This window comes from Myiozetetes cayanensis, unplaced genomic scaffold (genome assembly GCF_022539395.1).
Source record: "Myiozetetes cayanensis isolate MyiCay16 unplaced genomic scaffold, myiCay2020 scf14, whole genome shotgun sequence".
NCBI classification, from domain to species: domain Eukaryota; kingdom Metazoa; phylum Chordata; class Aves; order Passeriformes; family Tyrannidae; genus Myiozetetes; species Myiozetetes cayanensis.
Window position 1 is genome coordinate 3,477,974 of NW_026087048.1, and position 27,118 is coordinate 3,505,091.

A 27,118-nucleotide genomic window follows, 5' to 3' on the forward strand; every position below is an offset into this window, starting at 1 on the left:
TTGGTGGGACTGCTGCTGTGCTCTCCGGAATTTCCCCGCTCCTTCCCGGAGGAGCTTCGGGACTCTCCATCCAGGCGCTGACACCTGCGCCCAGCCGGGAAATGCAATTTACGGATTGCAGAGGAGGGAGTGGAAAGAGGCGCCTGGAAATCCCAGACTGCTGCTCGTGGGGGGGGGTGGGGGGAGGAAGGCCGCGAGGCTGGAATACCGGCAGGGGAAAATGCTGTGCCGGGAATCTCATCCAGCACCAGCAGGAGAGGAGGATGCTGCCACCATTTTAGCGGCGGCGCTCCCGCCTGCCGTGGCCGGAACTGGGGCTGGGGGAGCCGGGGCGGAGCGGGGCGGGGGCGATCGGGCCCCTCCAGCCCCATCCCGGCTGCTGCCCCCCGCTCGGCCCCCCCCGCCGGAGAGGCCTTCCTGTCCCCCGCCCGCCCTCCGGGGCTGGCCGAGCCGCGGGGAGGGGACGGAGAGGAGGGATCGGGGTGTGCGGGCGCTTCCTGCCGCCGCCCCCGCCGGGGCAGAGCGGAGCGGAGCGGGGCGGGAGCTCGGCCCGGCCCGGCCCAGCGGAGCGGCGCTCCCGGTCCGAGCCAAACTTCCCGGCGTGCTCAGACATACACGCATATATATATATATATATATATATATACACACACACTATATATATTATAAAATATATCCATTATTTTTTATTTTGTTTTAATTTTTTCGGCGCTTTCGGCGGGGCCCCCGGGGCGGAGCCGCCTTCGCCGCCGGGAGGGGCCGGTGCCCGCAGCGCCGGGGATGGGCTCCGCCGGGGCGCCCGCCGCTTAGACCGGCCCGGCTCGGCTCGGCTCATCCCGGCCCGGCACGGCTCATCCCGGCCCGGCACGGCTCATCCCGGCCCGGCCCGCTGCGCAGCATGGCCGCGGAGCTCAGCGCCGAGGAGGAGCAGGTAGGTCCCGCCGGGCTCCCCTTCCCCGGGCCGCGCTGGGCAGGACCCCGAGCGCTGCACACATCTCCCCCGCACCCCCTCCCGCCGCTCCTCTCCCATCATTTTTTTTTTGGCTACCCCGGATTGCAGGGCTGTTTTTTTTCCCAGCGGGGCGGTTCGCCCCATGGGAAGCCCCCACCCCATCCACCCACGCAACCCCCTCAACCCACGCAGCGCACACCTTACAGCCCCCCCACATCCACGCAACTCCCCAGTGTCCCGCACTCCAGCAGCCCTTGCAGGGGTGGGTCCCACACCCCCAAAACAGCGCGTCCCTCCTGGCAGGCCTCCCTGCCGTGGGCAGGCTGGCGTGGGGATGATGCGTGGGGATGGTGCGTGGGGATGTGTGTGCACGCGCTTCCCACGCCCCAGGCCTCCCGTGACGTCCCGGCTTCCTCCCCGGCCTTGCGTCACCGCGGGAGGATGTTGCCGGGCTCGGGGAGCGGGGCCCAGGAGCCCGCGGGGGCACCTCGGATGGCCGGAGCAATCCCTGGCTGTTCCCTCCTTTGTCCTCGTCCCCGGGTTTGCCCACCCGGCTGAGCCACGGCCGCTGGGCTTCCCTCTGGATGGGGATGCGGAGCCTGGGAGCGGGGCTGGGCGTGCTGCTGGAGGGTACCTGTGCCCCGCGCTCGGGCTGTCGCATCAGCCACCTTGGTGGCGTTGGGGAGTGCCACGCGAAGGCGGAAAGGTCCGGTTTTCCTTCCAAAATGGTTGGTTTTCCAGTTGTTTGGTCGGTTTTCTCCTTTAAAAATCCTTCGATCCTAGGTTTAGGAGAGTTGGGAATGAGATCTCGAGTTCCCAATACCCCCATGGAGGAGCCCCTCCTGCAGCCTGCGCTGGTGCTCAGGAAATGCAGGCATTTTTCCTCCTGGGAGCAGTACTGCTATCTCCAGGGTGATAAAATCTCAAGGAACGGGGGTTGTTCTTGCCCTCCATCCCCGCAGGTGCCTGAGATTTGCTTTTCTTCTGTGATGTGAAGGCGGCAAAGCTTCCAGCAATGGGGCTATAATGGAGCCTGCGGGGGCAGGGAGGGTTGGCTTGCAGCAGGAGCTGTAACTGGGCCCGTGTCCCGGCAGGGGGATCTGAGATGTTTGGTTCATGCAGGAATATTGGATGGAGAAGATAAAGGTATGTTTGCAGTAGTGGCTCCAGGTTTGGATCATCATCCTGGGGTGGGGAAGGCTGCCTTCGGTGCTGCCCACGGTGGCTTGGAAGCCAAAATAGTGGAAGTTTCCCTCCTTTCTTGGGTGGTTTGGGCTGGGACATCCCCTTCCTGCCACCCCTTCATCCTTTTCATGACCATCAGGATTTCCTCCGCTCTCCCCTGTTACTGACAGCAAGGTCAGGGAAATTCGCCCCTCTCCTCTCCCTGCAAGTCTTGGGACATCTCTGCCCGCGCTCTGCAGTTCCCTCCCTAGCTTATCCCAGAGGAGCCAAACCATTTTTCCTTGAGGTTTTCAGCCCAGCTGCAGTTTTCACAGCTTTATCCCCCCTTCCCCAGGCTGAAGAAGGAGGGTAGTTTTGCTGCCTGGGGGAGGAGGGCTGGAAGAGCCCCCATGTTCCAGCGGCGGTGGCTTTGTCACCACCCTGCCGCGGCACAGCAGAGCGGGGACACGGATGACGCCAGCACTCCAAAGACCAGCATTGTTCCAAACACCCGACCACAGACAATTTCACTCACAGTGCTGCTGGAATGGAGCTTCTTGCGGCAGGTCTGGGTCATGGGCTTTGTTTTGGCGTGTGGAGCAATCCGTGCTCCACAAGGATTGGTACCCGTATAAGTCCACGTGGGATCAGGGCTAGGAACAGATAATGAGACCCAGCGGAGTGCTCGAAGGCGGCAGAGCTATGGTTGATAGCGCCTGGCTCCCTGCTGTTGAATGCCGGCACTGGTAAGTTTGGAATTTGGTTTTGTTCCCAGGGAAAGCTGGAATTCATGGCTGAGCTGCCCTGCAAAGCCAGCGCTTGTTCTTGCGCGTCTTCCCCCTTGCAAAAAGCGTGGCATCCCTCGTGATGGATGCTGGAAGCAGGACTGTGTGAAGTGTGACGGGTTAGATGTTGAGGAAGGAGACCTCAACCATATGTTGCATCCTCTCCTCACTGCCGCTGTGCCCCTTAGCCCCTCTTCCCATCATCTGGGGACTCCCTTTCCATCATGCTGGGATATCGTTACCATCCCAGGCTGCAGTGTCAGGTCTCTGTCCAAGGGCAGTGGGACTGTACCTGGCACTCACCTCCATCCCTGGGCCATCCTGCACATGCTGGGGAAGGAGCATCTCCGTTGTTATTTTGGGTTTGCATCCCCAGCCTTAGATTCTGGGGATGCCCTGGAGGAGCGAAGGTACAGCCAGGATGTATTGGATAGGATATATTTATGGATAGGATATATTCCTATATGCATACATGTGGTTGTGTGCTGTGTTAAGGCTGAAGATGGTTCCTGTATTATTTTCCCATGTGCTCTCCCGGGAGTTAGGGTGCTTCTGGCTGTGATGTGCTGGGGGAGAGACCCCTCAGATGAGCTGGGGTCCTTCAGCTCATCCCAGGAGAAGGGCTCACTGCCCCTGCTGAGCCTCGTGCCGCCGATAAACCCCAGCCTTTCGCTTCCTCCTGTCGGAAGTCATTAACACCAACAACCTTTTCTGGCTCAATAGTTCCCAGTAGCTCTGAATAGCTCCCAGTAACTTTGTGCTGCCGCCTGACATCCAACACCACCGTCTGCCTACGCTCCCTGCTCCCGGAGCCAGCCTTCAGCACTCCCTGTCCCTCCTCCTCTTTGGATGACATTGCCATCCTCCACTCTAGAGAGGATGGAAACTCCTCCATTTTGGGGTGTGCCCCCAGTGGAAGTGAGGCATTTTGGGGACTCCCTCCATCCTGCCTGTATCCTTTGAGCAGGATGTGGTGGAAGGCTGGGCTGCACTGCCCCATCTCCCCTGGGGCTCCTGTGTGGGACAGGGGATAAATATGCAGCAGAAAGCAAAGCTGCATCCTGGGACCCTCCTGGTCTTCCGTGGCCGTGTGAAACTGGTGTTACTGGGTCAGCTGGTCCATGTCCTGTAACAGGTCGAAGTGTCAGCCCTCCGTGCTCTTTACTTGTGTTCCCACAGCCAGGTTCGCTGCTCCATGGAGGAGCTGCAGCCCCAGGAGCTGCTGCCAGGTGATGGGTACCTGCTGTGCTGGTTTTACTGTGTCTGAATGGGAGTTTGATGCCTGTAAAATGCTCTTCTTGCTCCCCCTTTCCCTTCCATGAGCCCCGAGGCCATTTTTCCTACCACTTTCTCCCTTTCCCATGCTGGTATTTCCCCCATCTCCATCTCCGCTGCCCTTACCCCTTTTGTTGTGGAGCTCTCCACTTCACCCGGAGGAGCTGCTGGGTTTGCTGAGGACTGTAGCTCCCACCCTGACCAGGGATGCTCCTCGGGCTCTCCTCTTCCTCCCACCCTGTCTCACTGCATGCCCCTGGCCTCTTCCACAGGCAACCAAGCAGTTCCTGGAGGAGATCAACAAGTGGACAGGCCAGTATAATGTGTCCCCGCTCTCCTGGAACGTGGCTGTCAAGTTCCTCATGGCCCGCAAGTTCGACGTCCTGCGGGCCATCGAACTCTTCCACTCCTACCGGGTAAGTGAGCGGGGCTGGGACCCTCCTGGGCAAGGGATTCCTGCTCTGTGGGAGATCCCTGCTCCTGAGGATTACCCTCCCCCTTCTCTTTTTTTTTTTCCCACTTCCCATATAAGTTTTATCCAGCTGGAAAATCCTTTTTCAGCCAAGGCAGGTCACCATGGAGATCTCACTGATCCCAATCCCCTCCCCTCTGCTGAGAGCAGCTCACAAGGTGCCCTCCTGACCCATGTGTGCTGCCCATAGGGCGTCTCCCCGTATATTAAGGGTTTAGATCCACATAGGTCCTTCCCAGCCTGGTTTTGCAAGGCTGCTCCTCCCCGTGCTGGGGTGCGTGCTGGAAAATGGGCTCATGGAGCAGAGGTTCCCTTGGAGGGCTGGGTGCCCTGTGGGGCCGCAGTGGTGGGCAGACACCTGGGGTGCCCGTGCCCCCTGTCATGCCGGCTCCCTGCCCACAGGAGACACGGCTGAAGGAGGGAATTGTGAAGCTGAAGCCACATGAGGAGCCGCTGCGCTCGGAGCTGCTCAGCGGGAAGTTCACCATTCTGGTAGGTGGGGTGTACCGCCCCAAATTATCCCAGCTGGGTGGCTCATCCTTGCTCTGCTCTGCGTGGATGCTGCAGAAGCCTGACCCTGTTTCCTCGGCAGAGCGTGCGGGACCCCTCGGGAGCCTCTATCGCCCTGTTCACAGCCAAGCTGCATCACCCCAGCAAGAGTGTGCAGCACGTGGTGCTCCAGGCACTCTTCTACCTGCTAGACCAAGCCGTGGAGAGGTGAGCCCGCCTCTGCCGAGGTACCCTGTCTCACACTGGTGGGTCCTAGGGAGTCCCTTCCCTCCCAGGGTGGTCACTGCTCCCTGTGCCTTGAAATTCCCTGGTTTGAACTCCATCCCCTCTCCCCCATGGAGGCGTTCAGCTGAGGAACAAAATCCCCCGTGCCCTGAACCCAGGCCCTTTTGCAGCCTTGCCCTGTCTACGCCCTGGGTTCAGTTTAGGAAAGCCCCAAATTCCTGCAGGCTTTGGCTGGGGAGGAGGCAGCCCTGCCATCAGCCAGGCGTAATGTGAGTCCTGACAAAAATATGAAGCCAGGACATTCCCCCAAATTCCCCCTCCCCAGCCTCCTGCTGGGCTCTTTCTGTTTTTGACCTTACCCATCATGGGTGATAACGCTTAGACAGGCTTAAGGTATCAGCCAGGCTTAAATGAAGGTTGTAGGAAGAGGTGTGGTGGAGCAGCTGGAAATGCAGAAGCGAGGTTTGGGTCTCTGAGTCCTTCTGGAAGCACATAAAGGGATTTTTAGGGGTCAGTGTGGGGCAGAGCTGCTGCTGCAGGAGTCAGGTGTTTGCATGTTGTGGGGTTGATGTTTCTCTTTCCTCTCTCTCAGCTTTGAGACGCAAAGGAATGGGCTGGTGTTCATCTACGACATGGCGGGGTCACAGTACACCAACTTTGAGCTGGATCTCAGCAAGAAGATCCTCAACCTGCTTAAGGTGATGTCCGGGGTGACCCTGTGTGCAGGGACAGTGCATGGGCCGCTTGCTCACTGAGAACCTGAAGACCTGTGGTTTTGGCATCAATTTTCACCCCAGACCATGCTGACCACGTCTTGGCTGAGGAGCACAGGCTCCAGCCCCGCAGGACCTCAGGAGGGCACTGGGAGCCTGCCAGGCTGGACCCAGCTGAGGCTGTGGTGTCCCACGGGCAGCAGAGATCAGCTGTCCCCGGGCCAGATTCCCCTCACAGCTGCTGGCAGCGCTTTTGGGAAAACAGATGCAAATTATTTTTTAATCATCTTGGCATTTGGTGCCTTCTCTGGAAAAAAACAGTAACAGTAAATGCTGGCCGAAGTGTGTTCTCTGCACGATCCCAGTTCCTGGTCCTCACCTCTCCCCTGCAGAGACAAACCCTCTGCCTACCGAATTCCAAGGAATTTGGCACATAAAAACAAGCACAACCATGAGCGTGCAAGGCACGCTTTGGGTGTGGCATTGCCACTGCAGGGTCCTTTTGCTGGTTGTCACCTCTGCTGGGACGTGTCTCCTGCCACAACAGAGTGGATCTGACCCCCTCCTCCTGCTTGCAGGGTGCCTTCCCAGCTCGGCTCAAGAAAGTTTTCATCGTGGGAGCACCCATGTGGTTCCGTGTGCCCTACTCCATCATCAGCCTGCTGCTGAAGGAGAAGCTGCGGGAGCGGGTGAGTGGGGACCCTCCTGGCACAGGACCCTCATCAGGGAGAGCTGAGGCTGCTTTTCCTTTGGGACAGGATGGTGGAAGCAGCTTGTGCCGCTCAGCCCCATCTGCTGGAAGCTGCTGAGCACCAGACCTTTGGCATCCCTGTCCCAAACCCCAGAATCCTCTCCAGCTTTCTTGGAGTCACCCCTGCCTTTCCTCTTCCTCACACAGGTGCAGATGGTGAAGATGTCGGAGCTGAAGGAACACCTGCCCCGGGAATGCCTCCCCGAGTACCTCGGGGGGTCCCTCAAACTGGACCCTCTGAGCTGGAACTGCCGGTTCCTGCCCCAGCAGAATGGGCACCCCGACCCCCTGGACGAGCTCATCCTGGTGCCGCTGGCGGCCCCCAAAGATAATGGCTCCGTCCACGTCCCTGGGCCCAAGTCCATGACCCTCCAGGAGCTGCTGGATCATGTCAGTCACAAGCAGAAACGGGGCATCTACGAAGAGTATGAAGATATTCGGCGCAGGAGTCCGGCTGGCACCTTTGTCTGCTCTCTGTGAGTTGGGGGAAAGGAGTCAGGGGCCCCTCTCGCCCCAAAAAGCTGAGTGCCCCCTTCCCCACACTTCTGGATGGTGGTCCATCGGCCTCTTTAGGGTGTGGTACTTTGGGTTAGCAACAGAGAATCCCGGCCTAGGGATGGTGTGAGCCCCCTTGTGGGTCCTGCAGCCCCCCGGGGTAGGAGGGAGCCACAGGGAACAGCAGGGACCAGGAACTGGCAGGGACTCCACCTCCTGAGGCTTTGGCCAGGTGATGGCAGCAGAGCCTAGGCTACAGGCTCCAGAGGTTTGTGCAGAGGGAAAGCATGCTCCCTTTGCCTTCCCTGCCTGGAAAACAGCCCTGCTTCCCTCTTCCCCTCCCTCCCAGGGCACCCTACAACCAGGAGAAGAACCGGTATGGGGACGTGCCCTGCCTGGACCAAACCCGCGTCAAGCTGGCGAAGCCGTACAGTCGCCCAGAGGTGAGGCAGCCTGGGATGGAAACTCGCAGTCCTGCGGGAAGCTGATGCAGCCATCCTGGATACAGGGTTCTGGAAGCCTTATCTCATCCATGCCTTTTCTCCCTGCAGCTGACTGACTACATCAACGCAAGCTTCATGGATGGCTACAAGCAGAGGAACGCTTACATTGGCACTCAGGGTATGGCCCGAGCCTCTGAGAGGTTATTCTGCTCCTGATGCAGCTATGGGCTTCACCTCCCTGCCCAGTGGCAGCCACCAGCTGTGCTGGGGGATGTTCCAGGAGAAGGACACTGCCCAGCAGGTCCCCTTTCTCTCTGGGTATATTTACTCCTCCCTGGGTGTACTTATTTCCCTCCCAGTCTCCAGCCAGGAGGGAGTTGAGTTTCTCGAGGGAGAGGATCCATCCTTCTCCATCCATGATAGCAGTCCCCTCCCTCCTGCCCCTATCCTGCACTGGATTTGCCCTTTCTGCCCAGGGATGAGCGGAGATGGGGGATCAGTGCTGAGCTGTAGGGATTCAGTGCTGGGGGGGGCAATCAGTGGCAGCTCCAGGCAGGGCAGGTGGAGCCACAGCTGGGTAAGTCCCAACAGGAAGGGACTGTCATTCCCTGTGAGGATGATGGGAGTGCTGGTGGAGCAGCTGGGCAAAGGGGTTTGCCCAAATCCATTAGGTTTTGGGCTGAAGTGTGGGTTGTCCCCTCAGGGCCTCTGGAAAACACCTATGGTGACTTCTGGCGCATGGTATGGGAGCAGAACGTCCTGGTGATAGTGATGACAACCCGGTGAGTGCTCATGGAGGGACACAGACCTCTTTTTCTGTGCAAAATGAGCATTTTTGGTGCGGGATGAGCAGTGCTGGACTCTGTGCAGTGACCCTGCAGCCATGGTGCCAGCCAGAGCCCCACAGTGGGGGGCATCGCATCAAGTTCAGACTGTTTGGTCCCTGCGGGATTCCTGAAGAACCAAGGCTGAGTGGCATGGGACATGTCCCAAGCAGGGCAAGAAGGACATAAACAGCTTGTCTTTGTCCTGCTCTCAGGCTAGAGGAGGGAGGCAGGAGGAAGTGTGGCCAGTACTGGCCACTGGAGAAGGATTTCCAGGTGTGCTTCGGGGCCCTGACCATCACCAACCTGGGTGTGGAGAACCTCAGCCATTACAAGAAAACCATTCTGGAGATCCACAGCTCGGAGGTGCGTGGCCACAGCTGCCCTGGGGGGGTCAGCACGGGGGCACGGTGGGTCCGAGGATGGGAGAGGGTCTAATTCCCCTGCTTTCCCCAGACCAGGGAGCGGCGGCTGGTGTCCCACTTCCAGTACCTGAGCTGGCCAGATTATGGCATTCCCTCCTCCGCCGCCACGCTCATTGACTTTTTGGGGGCTGTGAAGCAGCAGCAGAGGGTGGCTGTCAGCACCCTGGGACCTCGCTTCAAGGGTCACCCTAGGGGACCACCGGTCGTGGTCCACTGCAGCGCCGGCATCGGCAGGACAGGTAACGGGTGCAGTGGAGGTCTTGGGGCTGGTGAGATGACAAGTTCAGCTTCGCTGGGACATTTCCCTCCCAGAGATCCATGGTGTGTGTGCAAGCTGGTTGACCTGGGATGCACATCCTCAGGATTTACCACAGCCATCAGACCTGGGAGAGTTCTGGCCTGTGTGAGATCGGTGTGGGGCTGAGAACCACCACTCCAGTTCTCGCGAGGGGCAGTGACGGTGCAGTTTGGTGGCTGATGCCATCCCATTGTTGTTCCCAGGTACCTTTTGTGCACTGGACATCTGCCTGTCGCAGCTGCAGGACGTGGGTACTCTGAACATCTACCAGACGGTGCTACGCATGCGGACCCAGCGCGCCTTCAGCATCCAGACCCCCGAGCAGTATTACTTCTGCTACACTGCCATCCTCGAGCACGCCCAGCGTGAGGGCCTGCTGCTCGCCAACCACAGCCGGGCTGCCCAGGAGAAGAGCTCGCCAGGGCACTGAGATCCCCCGCCTCCCTGCAGACACCCCCTTCCCATCCTCTGGGGGCTGCCTGAGCTGTCTTGGTGCCTGCCGGGACTCAGCTGAGCTGTTGGGGTGGCGGTGCCAGAGCACCTCGGCTGTCAGCACTGCTACGGAACTGTGCCTTATTCAACCCAAACAGTAGCTGCCACTCGCCGGCACGGGAAGGGCCTCTTGCTCCTCCCCGTTGTTTCGGTTGGGTTTGGATGGTTGTGGAGGTGGTTTTGTCTGTCTCTTCAAGTTGGGAGGTTTTTTTATTTTATTATTTCGTTGTTGTTGGGACCACCTAAAGCTGTACCTAGAGAGGGGCTTTGCAAAGTCCTAGAAAATGTATTCCCACTCTTGGGGCTGAGGGAGAGGTGTGTGCTCTGGTCTCACCCGCTGCTCCCTCTGTGTGTCTGTATGTATGTGTGTATATAATATACCCCCGCTCTGCTCCCCTGGCTATTATATAGATACATATATACAAGCTCCCCTTTAGCAGCTCCTAAGGATTCTCGCTGTCCTGCCACCTCACTGCTGTGATCCCTGGAGCGGTGAGTTTGGTCCTGGCTCTGTCTCATCTTCCCCCTTCCCCGTTTTTCCCCTCATGGGCAGCACTGGGACATGGTACTCACTCTCATGCCTGTCCCACTGAAGGCACGAGGATGCTTGGTGGTGTCCCCCCCTTTCCCTTGTCTCACCTTCCCTGTGGAGACAGCAGCTCTGCTCCCAGGAGGGTGTGGAGGATTTGGGTTGTCAGAGGGGTGTGAAGTGTGAAGCTCACAGGCATTCCCTGCCCCTTGGGGCACCGCCACAGGAGTCACTCGGTACGAGGTGGTGGGGACACAGGGACCAGCTGGCTCACCAGGTTGCCTGGCTTTCCCAAGCCGCCACCGGGAACCCTCAGGCCCAGCCCTGCGTTGAGTCACAGGCCGGGAAAGTGCTGAGCAAGAATAAACCCCAAGCCCTGGAGAGGCAATGAGCCTTAGCCCCAGCCCCCACCACCACCTGGGCCTCCCCAACTTTATACTGTAATAAGATCTTTGAATGTGTATATTCTTATTTTTTTATAATCTTGGGGGGGGTAGTTTTTGTTTTGTAGTTCCTTTTTGGTTTTTTTTGTTTGTTTGCTTGTTTGGTTAATTTTTTTTAATTTAACATTAACTTGATCCAAGCCAGAACCAGAAGTATTTGTAAATGTACCTATTTTGCTCTTGTTCAGAGAAACCTTTTTTGTTGTTGTTCCTTTTTTGGGGGTTGTTTTGTTTTTATTTGTATTGATATATAAATATACTACCAGTGACCAGTACTCTTTGCTGTCATGGGGGAGTTGGGCAGGAAAGGAGGAGGAAGTTTAGGGCTTTGCACAGGCTGTGATCCCCAAAAACAAGCTGGCTGCATCCCTGGGGACACACTGACTGTGAGGAGCATGAAGTTGTGTTTGGGGCCACTCCTGTCCTGGGTGAGGCTGAGACAGAGATAATCAGGCTGCAGGCAGCTTTCCTGGGTGAGCAGGATAGTGGCAGGAGGGAAAGCAGCACGATGGGCTGTGCCTGGTAGCTGGGGGGGAAACAAGCCACCCTGCTTCGAGCTCCTGCCTCTTTTCCCAGGGCCTTGCCAAGCCCCGAAGCATCAGTCTCCTGTCTGGCCACCACCTCTGCCTGCTGCTGCCTTTCACTGCAGGATACGGGGATGAGGGCATTGCCTCTGTGCTGCTGGACCTGCTCTGAGCAGGCATGTAGGGCACAAAAATTAGGGGGAACTCCCGGGCTGCCAGCCAATTCCAGCACCTTCAGGTGCATGTGACGCCAGTTCCAGAGCAGCAGCTGCAGCCTGAGGCTTTGGGATGAGGGAAACAAAAGGGCAGCTAGTGCAAATGAAGCCCTGGAGTCAGTGAGAGAGTTTGCGCCCCAGAACGGGGCAGCTGGCAAGTGTGAAGAGCAGCACCTGTGTTTGCTCAGCTGGAGTCTGTCTGGGACTGGCAGAGAAAGAAGCTTTCCCCTGTGCTCTGGGCATGGACTGGCTTGGCTGTGCCAAACTGAGGCCAGACACAAGGGCTGGAAGGCTGGAAAAGAACCGGAGGCAGCAGGGAATCCATCTGGACGGGCTGCACGTCCCAGTGCCCAGGCGTGCATGAGAGGTGGGTGTTCTGAGCATCCCTAGAGTTGTGCACCTCCTGCCTGTGGAGTGGTTCTGTTTCAGGTGCAGCGTCCCATCCTTCCAGGTATCATTTTCCACCCAGCTGTGTTCCCAGAGCAGCCTCAGCCCTGGCAGTGTGACCTGCAGAGCGGCTCCTCCTGCTCAGGCTGCCCTCCAGTTTCTTTGGGGGCACCCGCTGCAGGTTGGCTCCTCCTCTGAAGGAAAGATCACAGGGCCCTCCCCTCCTCGCTGCCAAACTTCTCCACCCAGCTGGGTTTTCTTCTCCACGCACATGGAGGAAGGGGGCATTTGCAGCTGCTTGTCAGACACGTGCTGGCAGCAGCAGCTCTTTGTGGCTCAGTGGGGCTTTTGGCAAAGCGTGGGCTACAGATCTGAAAGCTGCAGGTGATGCCAAGTGTCCCGTGTGGGCCCGCAAATGTGCCCAGTCTCCCTTCCACAGGCTGCGAAATCCGAACCAAGCCCACACTGTGCACATGGTAAAGGTGGTTGTTCCTTTTTTGCTCAATTCCACACTGGGCACAGAGAACCAAAACTTTTCCAAGGAGCCCAGTGTTCTGAATGTCTGATAGGATTACTAGACAGAGAAGACAGATGGAAATCACCACCACCAGCTCTGAATGGGAACGGCTCGGATATGCCACTGCCATAGACCTCAGCAGTTATCTGACTTCAGGGAGGGAGGATGATCCCATCTGTGGCAGAGGAAAGGGTTGTAAGCCTTTCCCATGGACGAACAACCCACACGCTCACCCCCTGTTCCCGACTATTTCCAGGGCTGTGTTTCTTGTCCAAACCAGCATTTTCGATCCTCTTGCACAACACGAGGTTTTGTTCCATCCACTCCATCTCCCTGTGCCAGCAGATCCTGCTCAGCACAGCAATGTGGATTTCTCTGGAAGTGGTCACTTTACACAGACAACCGTAAGTTATTGGAAATAAGAGCTTGGTGTTGTTTGAAGAGCAGTGGGAAAAATGGGCTGCCGAGCACAGGCAGACTGATGCCTGCAGCATCTCCCCTTCCCCACATGCCCCAGGGATGGGGATCAGCCACCATGGGTAAAACTTGCACCGTGGACAATTCCAAGAATATGGAATCCGAAGTGCTGCTCAAGTGTAGAAATGGGGATTTAAAGCCATTGCAGGGAAATCCCAAAGTGGCGCTGCCCTCTCTGTGCCCACCTGTCTCATTTGGCTTTCTTGGCTGCATGCACACCGCCTCACTAATTAGGATTACTTAAGTGCTTGTAATTTTGAGTCCTGGGAGTTTGGGAAGCGTCTAGCTCTGGAGCGCTTCATTTCCCAGCCCTTCTCCTTCTTCGCCTGTGCTTTCCAAGGCTCAGGTTCGATCTCCAGCGGCACATCGCCCCGTGAAGGTTCAAACACCCCTGACCAGAGCCCTTCCAGCAGCTAAACCGAGTTGCAGCTCCCGGACACATAGGAGAGACCCTGCCCTGCTGTGCCTGCTTGTCCTGGCAGCACCTGGCTGCCTGCTCCCTGACCAGGCTGAGAAAGGGAAAAACAGCGGGAAAGAAAAAAAAAAAAAAAGAGAGATTTAAACCTCGTTCGATGCTTGAAATACATATTTTAACAGAAGTGTGGAGCGTATGTGTTCGTATTTCACCCGTCCTGAGCACGCTCTGGATGCCCAGATGAGCAGTAATGGGCGGTGAGGCCTGGCTCCTCCAGCCTCGGTGCGGGGAACCCAGCAACTCCCTCCACAACTTTCCAAAAGGACTAAAACACGATAATTAAACGCATTAACCCCCCCACGTCCAGCTCGTGTTTTAGCGGACGGGAACGCTCGCCATCCCCGCCGTAATCCGCTCCCTCCCGCCCTCCGCCGTGAGGCCTCCCCCTCACGCCCGCCCCCGCCGTGGGCGATGCGGCCGTGACGATCGGCACGGCGGGGCCAATCCGCTCCGGGGGGAGTTCCCCCTCCATTCAGGGCTGCTCGCCTGCGCGTGGAGGGTATGTAACAGCTGCTTTCCCCACGCACACACACTTTCCCAGTTCCCCCACACACACACTTCACGGGAATCGCTTCCCACGGGGCTGGGGTGTGTGGGGGGGTCTGGAAGCTGAGGGGGCGAGGGGTGGGAAGCGCGCGCGCGCGCGCTCCGGATCCCGCCGGCGGGAAGCGCGCGACGTGGCGGGGGTGGGGAAGCGAGTGACTGGTGGGGGCGAAGGGGGGTAGAGCGGCTGCCGCGCTGGCCACGCCCCCTCCCCGCCTCCCCATTGGCTGCCAAGGCGGAGGGTAACACCCCCCGCGCGGCGCCGCGCGCGCGCCGCCCACGCCCCCCCCCCCACCAGAGTGCGTGCGTGCGTGAGTGTGTGTGTGTGTGCGTGTTTGTGTGCGCCGTGTCCCCCCCGCACGTGTAACCCACCCGCCCCACGTGGGGCGCCGCCATCCCGGAAGTGAACGGGTCGGGGGACAAAAGGCGGGCGCCGCGCCGCCCTCCCCCCCTTCCCCGCCCGGGCCCCGCCGCCAGCTCTACTCTCCCGCCGCCCAACTCGGCTCGGCGGCGGCGGGGCCGCGGGGGGCGGAGAGGGGGCGCCGCTCGCGCGGGCCGCGGCCGCGATGTAAACATTCCACAAAAGGGCTCCCCAGAGAGGGGGGCGTGGCCACGGTCGCGGGAGGCGGGGCCAATCCCGCCGCGTGGGCGGGCTCCCCGCTGTGACGGTGGCGCGGCCCCGCTCGCCTATTGGCCGGTGCTCTCGGCCCGCAGCCAATCGGGCGGCGGAGGGGGCGGGGCGGGGGCGGGCGCGCTGCTTATACGGACATTTTTCTTCGGCGGTCGTTCCCCCTCCGCCCTCCCTTCCTCTCCACATCCCCTTCCTGGGGGCTGCGGCCAATAGGGGAGGTCTTGGTGGGCGGGGCCAGCGCGCCCATTGGCCCAGAGGGTGACGGGCGTCCGCCTCGCCCAACGGGCGCTCGGGGCTCCCCCCCTGCGCGGGGAGGGGCGGGATTTCCCGGGGAACAGAGAAGCGGGCAGCGCTCCGCCGCGGCGGCCGACAGACGGTTACTCCATCTTACCCCCCGCCGAGCCCCCCGCCCCGCCGGGGCACCGGCGCCCACCCCGCCCGCCCCCTGCCTGGGAGGAGGGGCGCGGGGACCTCCCGCTCACCGCGCCGGGGACAGCCTGCCCCGCCGCCCGCCCCAGAGGGGCCCGCCGCCCCCGGACCCTGAGGGAGACCCGGCCGCCGCCAGGGCCCGCTTCGAGGTAAGGCAGAGCGGGACGGCGGGGCGGGGTGCCCGCCGGGCCTGGGGCCGGCCCCCTCCGGCGATCCACAGGGGGCGGGGCCCGTTGCCGGTGCGGCGGCGGAGAGGGGCCGGGGGATGGTGTGGGGGGGGTGCCGGTCGGTGCCCGCGGCGCGGATCCCCGGGGAGCCCCGGCCCGCGCGGGCGGCCGCGCGTCCTCCCGCCCCGCCCCGCCCCGCCGGGGTGTCCCGGCCCCGGCATGGCGGGAGCGGCGGGCGGAGCGTGCGGCGGCCGCTGGGCGCGCTGCGAGCCGGGCGCCGCCTCCTTCCCCCCGCCCCTCCGCCCGCCCTCCGCCCGGTGCCGCTCCCGGGCTGCGGCGGGACCGCCCCCGGCAGCGCTGGCCCGCATCGCCCGGCCCCGGTACCGGCCGCGCCGCGAGCCGGCGGGGCTCCCTGGGCTCCGGGGCTCAGCCAACTTCCCCGGCGGAGTTGCCGTGCAAGGGCTTTGCCGGGCAGTGACTCCCCGCGGGGGTCCGGCTTCGGGATCGCGGAGGGTCCCCCCGCCACCGCTTTTCGCGGTTTTGCGGCTCCATGCCGCGGCGATCCCCAGAGAACCTGTTGGAGCGGCGTGTTGGATGCGTGGAAACGCGAGAGCTCCGCGTCCACCCGTTAATTTTCCGCAGATTTTTAGTAGCGAGCCGTATCTCTCTCTGCGCGTCCTCTCCATTGTGCGCCTTGAACTTGCCAGACACTTGTACTTGGTGTTTTATCCCCTTTTTAATTCTTCAGGCTGCTGTATATCTCTAGATGGGCAAAAAACTTCAGGGTTTTTTTTTTTTTTTGATAGCAGGAGGCTGGTGAAGTTCAGGCAGCTTTAAAAGTATGAGCGGGCTTGGTGTCTGCTTAACAGAGTCCTGGTTTTTCTGCCTTTTCCTGGCCTGGGTTCAAAATGAGTTTTAATAGTTGTTATTTGTGCAAATATACACGTGTGTTCAGTGCACCGATGGCAGAGTTACATCCCAAAAGAAATCCATTTGTTTGCACCACTGAATTAGGGCAAAATAACTTGTTTCAGCGCTATTTAAAACTAATTATCAGTGGCATCTTGAGCTGTGCCTGGATTTTCAATCTCCTGTGCTGTCCAGAGCAATCTAAACCTCGCTCTGTGTGCTGAAGTGTAGCTTAAGGCTGGCCAAACACCTCATGTTTTTCTTCTAACTTGTAACTTTTAGTTGTGCTAAAAGGTGTGGGGTCAGTAAACAAGTGGGAAACGCCCAACTTAATTCAGTACAAATCTATCTGCACTGCAATCTTCCTAATTTGCAATTATTTTAAAAAAATACCATTTCAGAGAGGTATACATTATTCTGTAGGATTAACAGTACAATATTTTAAATTAAAACGGCATTTTATTTTAATACAGTAATTTTGAAGTGTCTGTAAAAATTCCTTCATCACATAGAAGTATCTTGGCAGCCTGGTGTCAGTCCATGCTGGATCTCTGGGGAAAGAAAACCACTTTTTAGGGTCTTTTTTCACCGATCAGGTGAATGTAGCAGTTTTTCATACTGGTGCACTCTTTGCAGAAGGAAACTCTGCTTTCTCACCCCAGAGTATATCTCATCTTCATCCCTCCCACCTTCTGCTGAAGACACATGGTCTCAGGCGTGAATTTGTTCGAGTTCCTTCAATGTGATCTTTCATCAAAATAAAATGGCACTAATTTGCTTAAGTTTGGGGAAACTCCGGGTGATTTAGGCTGCTTTTGTGAGCAGTGTGGGGAAAGGGTATGCCTTCCCCCTGGCCTGAGCTGGGATTGCCAGGGGAGCCCTCTGCACAAGGCTCCTGGCACATGTGAGTCTTGGAGCTGGGAGCATCGTGTTGGGATTGGCAGGCGGATCATTTACGTTTCCAGGATTTATGAATCGTTTTCTGTCCAGATTGCTGTTCTGGTCTTCTTCAGCATTGGAAAACTTTTATGGCTGTTGGAGCTGGAGCAGGAAGAGCCCTGTGATAGTTGTCACTTCAGCCCATGGTGCACTTTTGGGGACGTGTTGCTCTTTTTCAACTCCTTGTGGTCTTGTCTCTTTTCATTTGAATAAATAAAACTGTTCTGATCATACTCTCTGTGCATGGGGAAGGTGCAGTCAGGGAACAGGGCAAAACAATGCTCTAAGTGACTTACCAACTTGTTACCCACCTGGACAGAGGCAAATGGGGTTTATTCATGTCCCACCTGCCTCGTGGTGAGCACTGGCACAGCTGTCACCGTGTCACCTTGCAGAACATTCTCCTAACTCCTCCAAAACCTTCACGTGATGCTTTTCCAGCGCTTTTCTCCCAAGGGCACTTCTCATTTCATTTTGGAATAACCCTCTGGTCGTGATCTCTCTGTAGTGTGGCCAAGGGGTTATCCCCATGGTACAGGCAAGGGATACAGGCTGTGTGGCACCGTGCAGAAAAGTACAGGAGCGATTGCTGAACAAGCTGGGTCATGTTCTGGAAGTCGTGTGGCTGGGTTAGCGCTGCTGGAACCTGAGCTGGCTGCTTTCCAGCAGGCACTGTGCTGTGCTCCTGTATAATCCTATGGGTGACACGTCCTGCAAGACATCCGTGGCTGTTCCGGGCTCAGGAGTTGAGACTTACACTTGCTGTTCCTGACTTTTGAGTCCTTTCTCCTTCAAAAGAAAGCCTTTTAAAAAGCCCTCACGTGTTTAACACATCCTCTGCAGCTCTGCGATTTCCATGCCCTTTGTCAGAGGGGTCCTTGCTCCACAGGGACCAAAATCCTCTCCAGCAGCTCTTTTACAACTTGTTGGTGAAGATGGTGTTTATCCACAGGTGTGCTGGGGTTCCAACAGGTGCTGAGGCAGCACACCTTCCCGTTTTGCTTTCTTCTTGGTCTCTGTTTGCCTTTCTTTTTACTTCACTAGCTGACCTGTAATGCCAGAAGACCTTGCTTCGGGGAAAACCTGAAATAGAAATAATGGGTATTTTGGGGGTATTATGTGGTAAAAAGCTGGGGAGCGGAGCTGCCACCGGAGAGGCAGTTTTGTGAGGGAAGAGGGGAGTACCTGGGCTCTTGTGCCTCTGTTGTTCCCACAGAGTGGTGAGCGGGCAGTAGGAGAGCCCTGCGGTGCTCCACCAGCTGAATCCAGCATTGTCCCTGCTTTGTTCCTTCTCTTTCTATGTCAGTACTGCCACTCCTCTCGTCTCCTCAGTACCAGAGGGAAAGGGATGTGCTCCACTTGCCTTTTGGTCCCATGTGAGGCTTATGTGAGGCAGATGGATGGGGAAACCCTCTGATGAAGTTGGCAGTGTAGAATTGCATAATTCTGGTGATGTTACTGAGGCCCAATGTACATTTTCTCAATTTTTTCCTTGCTTTACCAGCCGAGGATCCTATATGTGTCTGCCTGATGCATCTTACCTGGTGAGCTGGGAGGTGGTACAGGTGGGAAGATCTAGGAGTGTTCCTATGCAGCATCCTTTTCCTGTGAAGGGGAACAGTAAAAACCTCAGAAAAGAAAAAAAACTACAGTCTCCATTCTCCCCTAGGCAGAATGTAGTGTACTCTAAGTGGAGTTTAAAGGGAGTTTGGGTAGAAATGATGCTGGGGGAAGGGGATGCAATTCTTGACTTTGCTCAGGTATTGCTAAGCTCTCCTACATGCCTCCTGTTAATGCTTCTAATGAAGGAAAGTCCCTGAATTTTGTGACTTACTTTCAGTCCTTGCAGTAATTTGAGGGCTTTTTTTCTTTTTTCCACCCCCAAATTAAGATCACAGATGGTGCAGTGTGAATTGGGGCTCTCTAAATCTTCACGTCAAAGTCCATAAGGACTTTGGTGTGTGCAGCATTTCTGAGATGACAACATAAGCGAAGTGCTGTTTGTAATCTGGAGGGAAAATGCCTGATACAAGTCCCTCCTGTAGCTGGGCTTCACCATCGTTAAGGAAGCCGAGAGAAATCAGTTGTCATGGCGGGTGGAAGTGGGTGGAACTGCCCCTTTGAGCATCAGGCTTTGGCTAAATCAGTTCAAAATTACATGTCTAGTCTTGGGTTTCATCTCAGCCTTCCTTCCTCAGCAGGCTGGTGGACTGGAGCAGGGGTGGGACTTGCTGCACAACAGATCTCTCCAGCTTTTGAGCAGAGGAGCTCAGTGGGAGATGCCAGGCCAAAATCAGCTGGACTTCAGTGTGGAAATGAATGCACTTTGGGAACATTCAGCATTATAATTCTGTCTGCAGGATGCAGACCAGTCACTGCTCTGATACTGGTTTGCTCTCCCCTCCCTGTAGAGTTGGGGTGGTCGTGGATGCAGAGTTGTCATCACTAGTCTTTGTCTAGGTACAGCAGAGCTTCAAGATCACCTCTGCTAGGATTAATAAAGCCTGTCAGTTAGCAATCTTCAGTAAGTACTGGTTTGCTGTGAGCCAGTGGATGCAGACCCTTGGAGGGAGTTTAGCATGGTGTCATCTAGGAAGATTGACCAGTGCTGTTGACTGTTACCTATAATATTTACTCTATATTGACTATAGTACAAAACTTCACCGCTGAATTCGGTCCAGTGCTTAGACAGAAGCAGAGTCCAAGCTCAGTTGGTGAAGTGGAATTCAGTGGGAAGATGAACCTACATGTGCTATAATTTTCACTTAACAGAAGTTTTAATATCAACCATACAGTAAACTAGGTTTCTGGAGGATTCTACACTTGGTTTGCAAGAATCAGGAGCTTCAAAAACTGATGTTCATGCTGCTGCTGTGTTTGTGGTGATGGATCCTTGATCATGGTTCACACAGCCTCACGGGCTGAGACTTTTGATGGCTTCGGGGGGAAAAGTCTCTTCAGGTAGCCTAGGTGGCATTTTAATCCTCATGAGAGCACGTGAGTCTCCCAACCATCTTCTGCCCTCAAACAACCTGTGCTTTAGAGGTTGGTTAGTCCATCTGAAGTGGAGATGTGGAGTGTTGCTTTGGAAAGTGAGACCCAAAGGTGGGACACTGAACAGCCATCACACCACATACACACCACGTGAATCTATACACGTATCTTGAAAGTGTAAGGGGTGAACCAGCGTGGGAGATCAAAAGCAAGTGGAAGGACTGGCTGAGGGGACAATGTTTAGACAGAAGGGTGTCCGTGTTGGTGAGCGGGTTATAAATAGCTGCCACCAAAGCTTTGCCCAGACTTTACTCATGCAGTCAGCCATTGTCATGCAAAATCTTGGCCAGCTCTGATGGTGGGAGGCTGGTATGTGTCCAGATTCGCTCAGTTTAGTCTCAGCCTTATTAGCATAAAACTATGTTTTTGCAAAGCTAAATGTGGACTGTGCCTGAGCGGAGTAGCTCCACGTTAACCTGCCTGGCTCTTCGTTTGTCAGCAGTGACCAGTAGAACAGACAACCAGTGCAGGCACTGTTAGCAAAGTGAGCTCCTGGAGTGTGCTCCTCTGCTTGCTGAGTGTATGCTGGAGGTCAGGACTACTTAGGGTTTTTAACTTGTAAATAAAATGCAGTTGAAGAGCATTACTTGGGGCAAGGAGTCCTCTGCCTGCAACCAGCCAGGTGATTTTGGGGGCCTCTTGAGTGGTTAAAGAGTAACTTTAAAAAGAAATGAAGTCATCTTCTTTCTTGTCCTACCCCATCCAGGTGAAAGGAGGGACTAGCAGAGAGGGTTTAGTTTGGATACTGGGAAGAAATTCTTTCCTGGGAGGGTGTCGAGGCCCTGGCATAGTTTGCCCAGAGAAGCTGTGGCTGCCCCATCCCTGGAAGTGTTCAAGGCCAGGTTGGATGGGGTTTGGAGCAACCTGGGATAGTGGAAGGTGCCTCTGCCTATGGCAGGGGGGTGGAACAAGATGGTCTTTAAGGTCCTTTCCAATCCAAATCTTTCCATGATCGATGTTTTATGTCAGAGAGGGGGAAACCCTTTCATGAAGGCATTCCTTCTCAAGCCCACCTTGATCCGTTCTGCACCTCTGTCCTGCTGGCTCCTGTTCCCATATTTGACATGCGCTGAGATATTAGTAAATTATTTGGGGGTTATCTGAATAATGACAGATTTAGACTGTGAAGAGCTGTCCTGACTGGGTAGATGTGGATTGGCTTAGTTGGCCGTTGTACCATTAATTTTGGGGGGAATGTCATTCCCTCTTGTTTATCCATATGTTTGCCTTAGCAGTGAATGTGTTTAACTGCACCAAACTGAAAAGGCCTTGGTTTGGGGAGGTCCTGATGCAGAAGGCAGGCGTGGATTTCACTCTGTTTTCTGTCCCACAAACACCCTAAGTGGCCTATGCTTTTGATGAACAGCAGAAAACATCTCAAGGATGGCAGTAACTATCAATGGACAGAAAATAGCACTGGAATTTGCTTGCAGAAAAGAGTAGATGTGCAGTTAAGTCCAGCAGAGCCAGGAATTTGTGGGTCCTTTTGGAGCAGGACAGTGGCAGAATGACCTGTCAGATTTGGAATTAAATAAAGTTGTGTGAAACCATCTTGGAGTAGGGCAGGAACATGAAGAAAAATACTGGGGAGTAAGTGAGAGAGCTGCTGATCCGTGCTTATTGGCATCCCTGGCAGGCATGCAGGAATCCAGCCACTGTGCCTGCTAGCACTGCTCCTTTTTACACGCCTTGGCTTGGTGCTACTGAGCGTGGCCAGGGTGCTGGCAGGATCACGGGTGTGTGGCATGTGGTATCCAAAATACTCCTGGTGTAGTGGACCTTCGGCTTTCCCTGGAGTTGCACGTGTGTATTAAATGCAGAGCACTTTGGGGCTTTGCAAGTGACTTCAGAATCTGATTACGCATCCTGCTTTTTGCCTCCTTCCTCCCATGTTTGAAAGCATCTCTCACAGCTGTCTGTCATCCTATCTGGACTGTCCAGGAGGGGTTTTTTTCTGTTTTCAGTGTACAATGTGTTTAGGTAACGCGTCCTTCCCCAACCCGTTGTGTTCAACACTGCATTCGTGAGCTTTGCGTTGCTCAAGGTCTGCGTGCGTTTGAGATGCCCCCTCTAAAGTTAGACTGAAGAAATCATTAGCTTTGAAGATAACGACAGTAAGGCTGTACTTTTTGCGATAAGACAGGATTGCATTTTTTGTGCTGAAAGCTGAATCTTTAATTTCACTTTCCCATCTTAAGATATCAGTACCTGAGTAGACAGAAACTTGCCCTGCCTGCTTGCGGAGATCTTAGCATCACCCGCAGTGCTGGAAGGGAGCGATGGGTCCGATTCCTTCTGCTAACTGCTCTGTTTCTAACAGGTTTTGTAGCGCTTCCCGAGCATGAGTTCAGAATGAAGCGGCGATTGGATGAGCAGGAGTCACCTGTGTATGCGTCGCAGCAGAGACGTATCACCAGCAGCACCGAAGCTTTCCCGCACCAGCACCGTGTGCTCGCTCCGGCCCCGCCGGTCTATGAGGCGGTTTCGGAGACCATGCAGTCTGCCACGGGGATCCAGTACTCGGTAACTCCTAGCTACCAGGTGCGTGTGCTCATCCCTCAGCCACAGCTCTGTGACGAGCCAGCACCGTGTCGTTTCACCGCAGAATTCTGTATTTGAGGCGAGGTTTTAATTTTAGTGACCGGGGTTTCCTTAAAAAAACCAAATTGGACAATGTACTTTACCACACACCTTGTTTTCAGCGCTTGCTTTAGGACTGTTGGCTTCATTCACAAAAAAATGTTGGCTTTCTTGAACATGATTCTTTCAGTGATTCTCTCAGACGCTGGTCTCTGAATCCTAGAGGCAGGTTTGTGGAGGGCTTTTCCTCCATTTTTCTATTTTTTCAGCAGGAAAAGTTTTGTTCTTGTAGCAGACATGCAGTATCTTGGGTGATCTTAAGCTTAACAGACTAGATCAGCATTTAGATTGAAGACTTTCAGGAAAATTGAAATTTTTCAGAAAACATTAGCCCAGAGTCATTAGGTGGCACTCTTCCCTCTCTTGCCATCTTTGCAAGGAGCTGGCAGTTGGGAACAGGGAAAAAATTGTCCTTAAAGAGTGCACTGGAGATAGCTCTCAGTGAAAGAGCATGTGTTGCATCTTCCACACTTGTGTTGCTGGTGGGCTGCTCTCCCTGTCTAGTGCCTGATTTTACACACAGCTTCATTCTTGCTTCTGTAGAAGGGATGTTTATACTGATAGTAGGAGCCACAGAGCTAAAGAGCTACAGGGAGACCCTTGCAGGGGCTGGAACAGGGTGTGTTGATGCTGGTAATACTTCTTAAAAAGAACTTGAATGGATCAGCAGGCAAATGTTTTCTTGTTCACGAGGACTAAATAAAGTACATCCCATCTAAAAGAGGCTTGAATGGAAAACTAGCTTTGTGAAAATGATTTTCCAGATTGAAACTTTCCTGGTTTAAGGTATGAAGGAGACCCAAAAGTGCATGCCTTCTGTTCCATTCCCTGTTTTTCTAGGGGAAATACCAAGCTGAGTTTTCCCTTGAGCCTGCTGATGCCAGAGAGGCACAATTTGACTTTCAGTACCCCAACTGAACGTGAAGAGTGTGGAAGCCCGTAAAGATTCATTTACTCAGATTATTGCTTGTGATATGTAGGGAATGGAGAGAACCTTGGCTCTGTCGGATTAAAAATCGCATTTTACCCTCCTTTTGCAAGCCTTTATGTCAGTGGACATACTGGACAGCCAGTGAGAGTGCAGGCTGGGGACAACCTGTGTTTGGAACGTGTTTGCAGGAAGGGCTCTCCTGCATTTGGAGTATAGGATGAGAGTTGTCTTGGTTTGTCTTTAGGTCTCTCTGGGTCTTTGTTGAAGAAAACAATAGCTGTTTTTTGAGTAAGGTCATTAGCAGTCATGGTTAAAGCACAAACTGACTGTCTTCTGCTTCCTTAAAATTCTGGGTCTGGGAAGCCTGATCCCACTCTTTTGCCACAAAACCATAGCCATAACTGACATCCTCTTTGTCTTGCCAGGTGTCGGCCGTGCCACAGGGCTCGGGCAGCCACGGGCCGGCCATCGCCGCCGTCCACAGCGGCCACCACCACCCCGCGCCAGTGCAGCCCCACGGGAGCCAGGTGGTGCAGAGCCACGCACACCCCACGCCCCCAGCCGTGCCCGTGCAGGGCCAGCAGCAGTTCCAGAGGCTCAAGGTATGGCCAAGCAGTGCTGCCTGAAGTAAAACAACCTCTCCCTAAGTCACTGGGCACCCAGGGACCTTTTTCTGTCCCTTTTACCTCTCTGCAAAGCCAGCTGGTGACCTTCTAAAAGCTCTCTTGACAATGATTAGATTCTTCTCACGTTTGGAAGTCCATTGGATGCAGAAATGGACTTCTCTTTCTGCTAAAACCCTGTTGTTTCAAATACCATATTAAAAAAATTGGACTTGCTAGAAGAAGATTTGGGGCAGGAAGGAAAAAGTATTGCTTAGAGTATTTGTACGAATGGGTTAAATTGCCAAAACATTTGGTACTTTTCTGAACACATGGCATATGTGGGTGGTTGTGTGGGAGTAATTTGGGAGTAAGGAAGCCTCTATTCTCAGATTACATGCTGTAAAATCCTTAAACAAGAAGAAAAGTCCACCAAAAATAACCCTTGTAAGTAGCCACATTTGGAGAAGGCGCATACATATGAATTGATGTCCGTTTCTTTAGTCTCTTCCAAATACACTTGTGAGTCTTTTCTGGTTTTGGTGGAACCCTTTTGCTGAATGTGGGACATTTCATTTCTACAGAGCTCTCAAAACGGTTTCTAAAAGAGTAGTTCTTTCTCCCAGTGAAATCCATGGAAAATCCTTTGGTAATGCAAGGTTGGGGCTATGCATGAGTCTTTCTTCCTTTGCTGTTGTTTCATTTCAGACAGAAGAGAGGTCCTGTGTGCAGCTGCTGAGCATGTGGGCTGGCTGAGGCACAGGGACCCAGAGCTCTCGCATTAGGATGTGACTGTTCTTTCAGTACCTCTGTTGGTACACGAACAGTTCATAAACCTCTTGCTGTTTGAGGTGTAAAACAATTTACCGCCCACAGTTGCCATTTTCGAAACCCTTCTATGTCGAAATGAAATGTCTGGCTTTTTGAGAGAAGTGCAAGCATGTACCTGGCAGACATCTACTACACTGAATATCTCATTTCCACTTTCTGCTTATTCTTAGACTTCCATAATAATTTCCACATATGACTGCAGGAAAAATACTCGGTCTAGTTCTGTTTATCCTAGCAGTCACTTCAGTGATGGTAAATTTGGAATATGTTTTTCTCTGAGTAATTCTGCTGATCTCTGTTGCGCTTTTTTTCACCTTTTTGTCTCTTCTTGGTACAGTTATATCTCGTGGGCAGGAGTGGGGAGTGAGTACCTGTTATTCAAATGATGCTGGTAGCACACTAACCAGGCTCATGAGCGTTTTGCTCCTTAATTCCTTGCCCAGGCTCAGGGCTGACAGCTGTGTTTTAAATAACACGTGTTTCACAGAACAATGGGAGGTGAAATCAAGACTTCTCTGCTAATATAACCCGTCTGGTCTGTCTCCAGGTGGAGGATGCATTATCTTACCTTGACCAGGTGAAGCTGCAGTTTGGTAGCCAGCCCCAGGTCTACAATGATTTCTTGGATATTATGAAGGAATTTAAGTCTCAAAGGTAATGAGCTGCATTTTGCCTCTTCCTTCCAGGTTAGAAAGAGTGTATTTGGACATGGGAGTACACGGCAGGAGCTAAATTCTGTCCTTTGTGTGCAGAGTAACATACCTGGACAATGATGTAAAAGCAATTGTGTCCTTTATTTTCTGAAAATTAAATGCATCCCTTCATTTATACTAAATCTCTGCTTAGAGTGGGAGTTCACAAGTTCAGCCTTGATAGCTGATTCATCTGGCTGTCTGGTTGTCTGCCCATTAATAATAATGGTCAGACTTGGGACTAGATCTTGTAGATTATAAAATACCGACTGGGCTAATAAAATAATGCTAATATCACTCTTCAGTTCAGCAACGTGTTTATAGGAGTCAGTTTTGCATTGTTTCATAGGTTAGAGGTAATAAGGGAGAAAATCTAATGGAGAATTCCTGTGTGGAGAACTCTGTCCCACTGAAGGGTCCCAGAGGATCATGAAGGTTGTGATGTTGTTCCTTCCTCAGTATCGACACTCCGGGAGTGATCAGCCGCGTATCACAGCTCTTCAAGGGCCACCCAGACTTGATCATGGGTTTCAACACCTTCTTGCCACCTGGTTACAAGATTGAGGTGCAGACCAATGATATGGTGAACGTGACAACCCCGGGGCAGGTTCACCAGATCCCCACTCACGGCCTGCAGCCCCAGCCACAGCCCCAGCCGCAGCATCCATCGCAGCCTTCAGCGCAGTCGACCCCGACACCAGCACAGCCGGCACCGCAGCCCACACCTGCCAAAATCAGCAAGGTGAGAGACTTTGGGTGACCCACACTGATAGCACAGGGAACCTGCTGCCTCCAGCTGAAGCTGGCGTGGAGCTAGAGAGTGAAAAACTAACTTCCACGCTGCTTCTCCGTAGTCTTTGTGAACTTCCACACATTTTGCTTCCACTGTTGCATTAGTTCCTCATTTTCCAACTTCAGGGTGCAGTCATAGCTAATTTGACAGCAATTCAAATAAACTTTTCCAAAATATTAAGGGTTTGGAAAAGCCTTGTTGCTGTCAGTGGAGAACTGAAAGACACTGGGAGCATCTGGTGAACGGTACACGTGTTGCATTGTTTCCTAGGTTAAAGGTAATAAGGGAGAAAATCTAATGGAGAATTCTTATGTGGAGAACTCTGTCCCACTGAAAGGTCCCAAAGGATCATCCCAGAGGTTGTCTTATTCCTTCCTCTGTATCAACACTCAGGGAGTGATTCAGCAACCCTAGGAAAAAGGTTCCTAGTTAAAAACACTGTGAAAAAATAAACTGCCTGCTTTTGTGTGTATTGTCTTAGAATAAATTAAGTCCCAAGAAATTCCTCACAGAGGTTGTGATAAAGACGTTCCTTTTGGTGTGAAAGTGTGTGTATACTTTCAAAT

The 27,118-nt window shown here is 54.4% G+C and overlaps 2 protein-coding genes across 6 annotated transcripts in view; both read left to right on the forward strand.

Moving 5' to 3' along the window:
* Window positions 1–488: 488 nt before the first annotated feature.
* Window positions 489–11,071, forward strand: PTPN9 (protein tyrosine phosphatase non-receptor type 9). 3 transcript variants are annotated; one of them, XM_050309230.1, is made up of 13 exons: window positions 489–931; window positions 4,449–4,592; window positions 5,051–5,140; window positions 5,241–5,365; window positions 5,976–6,081; window positions 6,675–6,785; window positions 6,995–7,323; window positions 7,692–7,785; window positions 7,894–7,963; window positions 8,489–8,567; window positions 8,825–8,975; window positions 9,066–9,273; window positions 9,536–11,071. In XM_050309230.1, exons 1-13 carry the CDS (start codon window positions 899–901, stop codon window positions 9,760–9,762), a joined length of 1,767 nt encoding a protein of 588 aa, XP_050165187.1. In that variant the 5' UTR covers window positions 489–898; the 3' UTR covers window positions 9,763–11,071. The 3 variants fall into 3 exon arrangements, with proteins under 3 accessions (XP_050165187.1, XP_050165186.1, XP_050165185.1); XM_050309229.1 differs by lacking the exon at window positions 489–931 and adding an exon at window positions 1,008–1,680; XM_050309228.1 differs by lacking the exon at window positions 489–931 and having other exon boundaries at window positions 1,008–4,592.
* A 2,792-nt stretch (window positions 11,072–13,863) lies between these two features.
* The window catches only part of SIN3A (SIN3 transcription regulator family member A), a 32,217-nt gene continuing 18,962 nt past the window's right edge, over window positions 13,864–27,118 (forward strand). Inside the window, exons 1-5 of one of the 3 annotated variants that reach the window (XM_050309218.1) lie at window positions 13,864–13,890; window positions 22,384–22,604; window positions 24,060–24,236; window positions 25,615–25,721; window positions 26,219–26,501. In XM_050309218.1, the coding sequence (XP_050165175.1) occupies window positions 22,416–22,604; window positions 24,060–24,236; window positions 25,615–25,721; window positions 26,219–26,501 (756 nt within the window). In that variant the 5' untranslated portion in view covers window positions 13,864–13,890; window positions 22,384–22,415. Of the gene's footprint in view, window positions 13,891–15,016; window positions 15,144–22,383; window positions 22,605–24,059; window positions 24,237–25,614; window positions 25,722–26,218; window positions 26,502–27,118 lie in introns of those variants that run through there. The other 2 variants (XM_050309219.1, XM_050309220.1) reach the window with 2 other exon arrangements.